This window comes from Crassostrea angulata, chromosome 6, assembly GCF_025612915.1.
Source record: "Crassostrea angulata isolate pt1a10 chromosome 6, ASM2561291v2, whole genome shotgun sequence".
In the NCBI taxonomy this organism is placed as follows: Eukaryota; Metazoa; Mollusca; class Bivalvia; order Ostreida; family Ostreidae; genus Magallana; species Magallana angulata.
The window spans coordinates 6,636,918-6,645,669 of record NC_069116.1 but is presented as its reverse complement, the minus strand read 5'-3'; the positions used below and the strand labels follow the sequence as shown (position 1 = coordinate 6,645,669).

General features: G+C 34.8%; 1 protein-coding gene across 1 annotated transcript; it reads right to left on the bottom strand.

Moving 5' to 3' along the window:
* Positions 1 to 2,543: 2,543 nt before the first annotated feature.
* On the bottom strand, positions 2,544 to 7,318 carry LOC128186720 (uncharacterized). The gene is made up of 2 exons (XM_052856581.1): positions 7,035 to 7,318; positions 2,544 to 6,936 (listed from the first exon to the last, which is right to left on the bottom strand). Exon 2 carries the CDS (start codon positions 6,930 to 6,932, stop codon positions 5,013 to 5,015), a length of 1,920 nt encoding a protein of 639 aa, XP_052712541.1. The 5' UTR covers positions 6,933 to 6,936; positions 7,035 to 7,318; the 3' UTR covers positions 2,544 to 5,012.
* Positions 7,319 to 8,752: the final 1,434 nt, after the last annotated feature.

The window sequence follows — 8,752 nt, the reverse complement described above, 5'->3', positions numbered from 1 at the left end:
CATCTGTTCGAATGAAATAACAGTTGAAGGGTTTGGACGAGTACTATATATGTGATTAAGATGTACTAATACTTTTTTTATTTAATCGACCTGTTCCTTCAGGGCTTCCGTAGACAGGTATTGCGTTTTATTTAGTCAACCGATATATTTCACCTACTGTTGTTGTTCTTGTTTTAAATGAAAACTAGTTACTTTAACTACATATAAAACTTCCCCGTAAAATCTAGCTCATTTTGTTAGGAGTCATCTCGAAATTACCAAGTAATACATTTCACAGCACGAAGACGAATGAAGGAGAACTGAAAACACATATCCACTCACAAATCAAAAGGATGTCCGGTTTTTTAAAACACTTGTTATTCTCCAAAACACTGTTCTCTGCATGTAATATTTATGTACAAGCAAACCAGGAATTAACGATTAGCTGTGTCTATATATAGAAATTTGAGGACAAATGTTGCTTATAATACAACTGTTGTATATGTATTTGCTCTAAAATAAAATACTACTACATGCACTAAATTGGTGAGTTTTCAACCTCTCTATTTGCGTACATGTAGGCCTACATCTTAACTTAGGGTTGTTTACTTTCGTTTATGTAAACAGAGATCACTTCACCATGATTTGTAAGACACAGATCAACCAAACTTCGGAATATAAAGAAGCAGTTGAAGTTGTACATGTGCAGTTCTACATGATAAGAATATGTTTAACCCGGGTAAAAGTTTCGGAAAAGTTAATATATTTCTAAAAGTGACTGGACAAAGAGAGGAATATCATGAATTTCTGTCGCGATTCATGAGACTGGAAACAATCTACGATGATGTGCAATTTATTCCAAGTTCCCAAAGCAAATTTGTTTTGGACGGAAATTTTTCCTGCAGTCTGGAGAACAACACAATTTATAGGGCGTACCTAGGCCTGCTGAATCACAACGTAAACTCTGGGAAGATCCGAGAGTTTTTCTGCAGACACAGGGTGTCAGTTGTGAAGAGGATTCCCGAGGGTAGCGGTTTGGGAGGCGGCTCTTCGAACGCCGCCATGTTTTTACAGATGGCGAACGATTGCTGCAGACTCGGGCTCAGCACCGATGAGCTATGTCAGATCGGACAAGCCGTTGGCGCCGATGTACCGTTCTTCCTTTATAATACTGACAGCGCCAATGTGATGGGTGTCGGAGAAAAGGTTGAACCAATCTTTGAAAGTGCGTTAGATATCAAGATTTTCACCCCAAAAATCAAATGCTGTACCGGAGATGTTTATAGAAATTTTCGGAAAAACTATTACAAAGAACTTTCTGCCGAACAGTTCGAGGAATTTAAAATGGTATCTTCCAGACAGATTCTTGAAACCTTGGATGCAAGATCTGCGAATGACCTCTGCGATTCCGCATTGGAACTTTATCCGGATCTGAGAAATTTTATCAAAGATGGTTGGTTTTTGACAGGAAGTGGCAGTACTATGTTTTCATTGAAATAGCAGAGCTATCTATTAATTTGATGATTATGACGAACTAAAATAACCTATACAATCACGGTATAGGTTTCAACATTGTTTCTCAGATAAATTATAAGTGCTACAATTTTAAACACAAAGTAATGATTGGCATTGAAACTTTGCAGAAAACATCTATTTGTGAATATTCAGGACAAAGTTGATTCGTAACCACACATTGATATATATTAATGTCAGAATTCTTAACTTGAAAAAAAAGTAAACTGCCGTATAATCAGGCAATCATTTTTGCACAGCTCTAAGATGCAGTCATATATACAACGTATATATGTATATATGAAGGATTGAAATATTGGTCTCGGTAAAAGTGGACAAATTGATGTTTTTTTAGCACTGCCACTTGTTACTTCTAGCTTTTTTCTTTTGTATATGTATATATTTACGTCTACCAAATATCATTTCCTCTATTTTTTACGGAGACTTATAGTTAATTCATAGCTCTATAGAAACAGACTGACTGAAATCTACACGCCCAATTTATCGATTACTCAAAATCTACAGCGACTGAAACTGACAAGAAATTGACAGGACTAAAATTGACACGCCCTGTGTATCAATTGGTCTAAATCTACCGCGACCTAAGAAAAATCACGGACTGCACGAAATGATCATGATGATGTCCGACTCAAAGTCTCACAGGAGACTATTTGGCTGTTTCTTTTAGCTAATAGGTACTTATGTACAATAACAGTAATTAAGAGAATTTTACTAAGTTTATTAACATAATCAATTTATTAATTAGTTAAAAGATAGATGTTGATATAAACAATAAAATGCTTTCTTTGGTGATTCATGCGGGTTTTGAAGGTAGAGATCATTGCAGAAAAAAATTACTTAAGCCGCTAATCACCAAAGAAAGCATTTTGTTGTTTAAGTGTATGCATTTATCTGCTGAGTTTTAACTTTAATCATCGATATATATATATATATATATATATATATATATATATATATATATATAATTGGTACAATTTAGTGCATACTGTAATATCATTGCATCATTATGATTATATCATTATAGACAAAACTGTCTTACTGTATGTGTATTTATTATGTTTATTTGTAATCATAATCGTTTTATGTCATGCCACATGAGACCCTAGAAATTAAAGCAATATGAGCTGCATTTTTCATGTTGAATTTCTTTTTTACTAAAATGTTCTTTTCTACTAAAATGACAAAAATATCATAGTTTTTAAATTTCTGTTAGCCATATTTTGTGGAAAAGGCCGTTAAGAAGCGTTATTTGGAGCAAATTTGAATTATTGTCGTCCTGTACAAAAATTGATTTGCTATAAATTCCTTAGAAGAGAAATATTTCCTTTGACAAAAATTAATGATTTTTTCTAACCTTATTAATCATAAAAGTTTAAGTTATATGCAGACTTATCATACTAGCAGGTTTTTGCAGCAAATTAAAATTCTAAAAAAATACAGCTCATATTGCTTTAAATTCAATCCTATTCTATTCTATTATATACCCTGTGTATGCTATAATTGGCCACTGCTATAGAGAGTACATGACCACCTCTGTTTAAGTACCGTATCTGACAGATGAGATACCGGCTACGATATAACATAGTATCATAAAAGATATGAAAAAAATAATTTCAGTGGAATATGTTGGGGTTTTTTTTAAATTTCAAATAATATCAACAAATCTTGTAAGAATTTAATTTAATTTAAGTAATTTCTAAATTGATTTTATTCAGAGTTCCTGTAAATTAGAGGTTGGGCTCAGTTTCCTACATGATATTTAAATGCTACAGATTTTTTGCTAAAATCTTAACAGCGTTTTTACCCCTCAACTCCACCCTACCCTCGCGAATATTTTTTTTAATGATTTCACTTCAATATGAAATTCATAATACTTTACATCTTCCTATGAGATTATTAATTCTTAAAGGTAAAAAATTCACTCGGCATTTAATGTGTATTTTAACAAAAGTGGCTGTAAACTCGAGCTCTCTAGGTAATGGTCTAACATGACATATTGTCTTAGTTTAGGAAATCTGCACATTAAACGGGTTCAAAACGTCTGTCTTGACAGTGGCATAATAACCCTACACTTCGATAAAGATGCATTTATTACACTATTTTATAGACCAATATTTCAGACAGTTACTATCAGTATGTCAATGGGTTTCTTATTCTTATACACGTAATTTCTGTTCCTTCCTTTAAATCCAGGTACCTTTAACTTATAACGAATATTAATGTGTGCATGGTTGGTCAAATTACTATATACGAATACATTCTTTGGCCTTTTTTTTAATAAAGATTCTTTGAACTGATACACTGAGCTCCAAGTGGTTTTTTTAAGGGGACCTCTACACAATTAGAAAAAGGTTCACTGCACAAATATTAATGCCCCCAAATATCTCAACGTTACGTATATATAGATATCCAATTTCACTGTGCTTGATAAAAAATCGAAAATTGTAGATGTTCAGAAAACTCTACTGCACATACAATGCCATGAGTGAACAAATTGGTTTCGCTATCAGTAGATATGTTTTTGACCTCATCGTTTCTTACAGGAAAGAAAATGAAGACTTTTGATAAATCTTTAAAATCATCGATTCTAGCCAAGGAGAAATTCAAAGAAGATGTATTTAAAAGGATGATGCGTGTCCCCCAAAAAGAAACAAAATAACGAAACAATGAATAGTTGTAAAATCCGTCTCATAAGACGAAAATAAATATTAGGAGCCTCCTTTCTTTAAAATCACTCGTTAAAATTTTGCGCATTTTAAAAAATGGACACCGACATATACACGGACAAACATCCCTCGGTTTCCTCGATCCAGAGTAAGACTTCCAATTAATATAATTATTATTATTATGCAAAAAATCTTGGGTTTTTGAAGAGCAACTCTTGGCTAGCAATGGTGAATCGACCTAGGACCTTGTTTCCCTTATGTGATTCATGTGTTTTGACAATATTTAGACAAAAACGATGTAAATAAATCTTCTGACATCAAATAGATTTTTTTTCTTTTTCCACCTATCTTTTCCATTAACGTCAAGTCTATATTTAAGGTTTATATATAATTTAATTTAAATTTATAGACATTCTCTCCTTTTATTTCCGACATGCACTTCAACATACTCACTGCTGAATGCTATATCGATTATACTTTCTAGGGTTTTACTACATAAAAGTATTTAAATAAACATTTGTTTATGTATATTTAAACAAGATATTGTGCTTTCTGTAACGTTTTAAGTTGCATAATTCATTTTTTGTGGGGGATGTTATGGACCACGTGGAAAAAGAGGTTGAATGATAAATAAACATTAAACCTTAATTCAATCTTCAGTCTTAATCTTCTGTTTCAATGTGTATAATCTCCAGGATTACAAAACAAAATGATAATAACAATGTCATCTTGACAAATATTAATTTCATTCCAAGTCACGTATAGTTAAAACCTAGCTTTTCTTTGTTAGCAAACAGAAAATGAATCAAATACGACTAACACCATTGCACCTCTTTAACGTAGATCAAAATTTGTTGCACCACTTCTATGATAAGTCTGGAGATCAAAGTTTATTGCATCAATGCTTAAATTAGTCTCCCTGTATCCCAGGAGGAGAAGGGAGGCCGATGACTTATAGGAGAGTCGTCCGAGATACGGCGCCCGGTCAGACAGACACACAGACAACGCCTCCAGTGTATCTAGGTCAGTCTGGACAGGACCCTTGCCCGTTGTGTGAAGTCGGGCTTGTATTTTGAAATGATGGGCCAATAAAACGGGGTCCATGTAAAACCGTGGACAATTTTGCTGTGCGTGTCCTCTTTCAAAGGTAGAAATGACATAACAGAGAGGTTTATCGAGTTTAATGTATTTCTTGTGGTGGTTTGTTATGGAAACGCCGATATAATTTGGTGGATCTTCCAAAGTGTCTGTTGGAATTTCATTCAGAATCTTCATCATTTCGTCAAAATTCTGATTAAGGTAATGCTGAAATGCCACATGAACACTGATACTGACGCCATCTTCTCGGGAGCATGCGATTGGTCGACTGTCAATTCTGTTGGCTGCATCTAGATGCTCCAGAGTCGCATTGACCATTGGGATTAAGCGCACTATATTACCATCACTCGAAAAATCTCTGAATACCTCTTGTATTTTAGAAATAGTATGTGCAAGAGCCTCCCTTTTCTGCACGTTTTCGTACAAGGAATTTGTCACCAGACTTAGCAGTCTGGTCAGATAACCATCGATGTAAGCGGCCCTCCCAAAACCTTCATGCAATCTATCCAAAATAATTTCTGCTTTTGACAACCAGTTCTTATCACCTTCCTCTGAAAGTCGCAAATCTTGTCTAAGAAGGATACACAATTCTGGAGCAATACTAGATATCGTTATATTTTTGAGAACTAGAAGGGTACATTTGTCGTTATCCGTTGCCCTGTCTATATGGTGGTATGGGAAAATGTTACATCCTTTTATGAACACGTGTTCGATTTTCTGCTCCTCGCATGCTCTATACACAATCTCATAGAAATTTATTAAGTCGACTGTTAAACCATGGCAAATTTGATTGAAATCAGTATCAACCCATGAAATGAAAAGTGATTTAATGTGATAAGAGTCTAACAACTTTAGGTGGTCAATCTTCATTTTGAAAATGTACTTAATTAAGCCATATAGTTTTCTGAAATAAGCAGACAAACCTTCGAAGTATTTCACCTCAAGCAGAGAAAATGAAAGTCTGAACTGTTGTTCTTTCTCAAAAGAGCAGGGGTCGCCCGCTGGAACGACAAATAGAGGCTCATCATCCACCATTTTGGACCGAACTTGTCTCGTTATATCAGAGGCATTGTAAGTCCTTTTGTGAACACGCTGTGGCCACTCAGAAATCCTCAAGCATGGCACGATGTCGTATTCATTCACTGCCCCTTTCCCAGGGACGGAGGGACTATTGTGTGGGGGTGTGGCGTCCCTCCTGTACTCAAATTGACTGAATTTTACAACGTTGTTTTTGAATTGCCCTGGTAGTAACAGATAAGCCTCTTCGTTGGGGGTCCATTCAAATACGTTTTCTGTGAATATCTCGCGATAGTGTTCCTTTCTTATAAGTTCCGTTTTGGTTGAGTTTGACACAAATATTTTCCCATGTGCGCCGGTGAAATCGCTGAATTTCCAGTAGAATCCATTTTTATTTTCCATATCCACAATGATTCCTGTCACCTCAAACTTATAATCCACATCGGTTTGTTTCCCTTTCGGTAAGATACGACATTGCTTTTCCACCCGACTCCCTGCTCTATGTTGCCTTATGATTGGAATTATTCGACTTTCTGTCCAAATCTCGTGGTGCATTTTCCTGATGTCGTCCACTAGTCGCTGCCAGTTGTCTAAAGTGTCGACATACTTCTCGAAAATTGTGTTGAATGCGTCAGTCATGTTTCTGAAAATTAGTTACATAATAAGGTCCAGTGAATATAAAACCTTGCTTTAGATTATCTAAAAAATGTTATTTTAGAATTGTTTACTATTTTACTATACCTTTAAGTCTGGATTTTTGCCAACAGTTCATTGTAATATCTCTTTAATGCACACAATCCATGAGGTGTATTTAAATACGAGTATTTGATTCAATATGCAATTTTTCTCGAAAAAATCAATTGATCTGCGCATACGTACACGCGAATCAATATTGTCGAGCGATTTAAACCAATTAAACGCATGTCTCCTGTTACAAGTTGATACTTTTGTAGATATGCTGTTCAATATCTATCCACATGCGGACCACCGGGACTCGGGCGGACAAGCTGCTGATCGAGTATTGTATCAAAATAGAATTCATATTATGTCATCAAGTATAGCTGTTCATAAGCGGAAGTCATATTTACATGCATATACAGCATTGAAACATTGCTCTTATTTTCTGTCATATTTATTTTTAATATTAGATAAGATAAAGTACGTACGTGTACATATCAGAGCCAATTACGGGTGACGAGGGCCTGTAAGTATTGTACCAGTGCCGTATAAGTTTTTATCAGTACTTCGCATTGTGTTTATTTTTGTTTTGAGACTGAAAATGACCAAAACTCAAAGTAAATGAAAACCAAGATGAACAATCTTTTACAAAATTACGACAAAATAGAAACAAACAAGTTAAATCTCAATCATGTATAATAAATTCCCCAACCCTAACCTAACTTGAACAGGGACCTCAAATAGACACACGAGACGGGGATTCGGGAGAAAATTAGCTAGCAAAACCAACTGTCTCCCTCCCTCTATATGGAGAAAAGTATCTAGCAAAACCAGCCGTCTCCCCCCCCCCCCCTCCCTGTCTAGAGAAAAGCCAGCTGCCCCCCCCCCCTCCGTCTGGAGAAAAGTTGCTAGCAAAACCAGCTGTCTCCCTCGTCAAATAATGCGCTACATGACTTAATATACGGAAAAGAGAAAAAAGACAACTGTCATTAAAATTTTTGGTTATCGTATAAAGTGGGCGTTACCAAACTAATAGAATTAAATCACAGCGGGATCGGAATACTATTGATAATAATAAATATAAACGAAATCCCGTTCCACCACAGTATAAATTATCGGTAAAATTATCACATAAATGCGCGGATCTCGAGAAAGTCGGGGGGTTCCTGACGTTTTACCCGTTTTTTTCATCTGCTGATCCCCTGGACCCCCCCCCTTTCCGGTCCCCGTATGATAAAAAAAAATCTTGATCCGTGCATGACAATAAATCATTTTTTAATTCCTTATCCAGAGATTAAATAAACAACTAAAAAAGAAATGTAAAAGGTCCCAAATACAAAACTATTATGTATAAAGAAATCACCGAATAGCCATTAAGAAAACTTTAAATCAATGTGGATTGACATATATATGGTATCAAAACACAATAAACATACCCTGGTAAAAATCTTAAGTTTACACTATTTTATTTGACCAATTTAAGCAATCATGGTATAGTGAGGTACATAATTCTCCAAAAGGTTTAAATTATAGGATTATTAAAAAGTCACTCGATTTTGAAAAGTATTTATTGACTTTGCCAACACAATTATGTAAGAAATATTGTAACTTTAGAACTGGTAATGCTAAATTACCTATTGAGATAGGTAGATGGTTTAATATTCCTAGAGAAAACAGAATTTGTAAATTATGTACCTGCAATGAAATTGGTGATGAATTTCACTACCTTTTCAAATGTACTGATGTATATATATCCAATTCAAGGGTTATATGTTTACCAA

Bases quoted from the DNA above. Each gene is read 5' to 3' on its own strand.
- LOC128186720 (XM_052856581.1), bottom strand. From the start codon at position 6,932: ATGACTGACGCATTCAACACAATTTTCGAGAAGTATGTCGACACTTTA.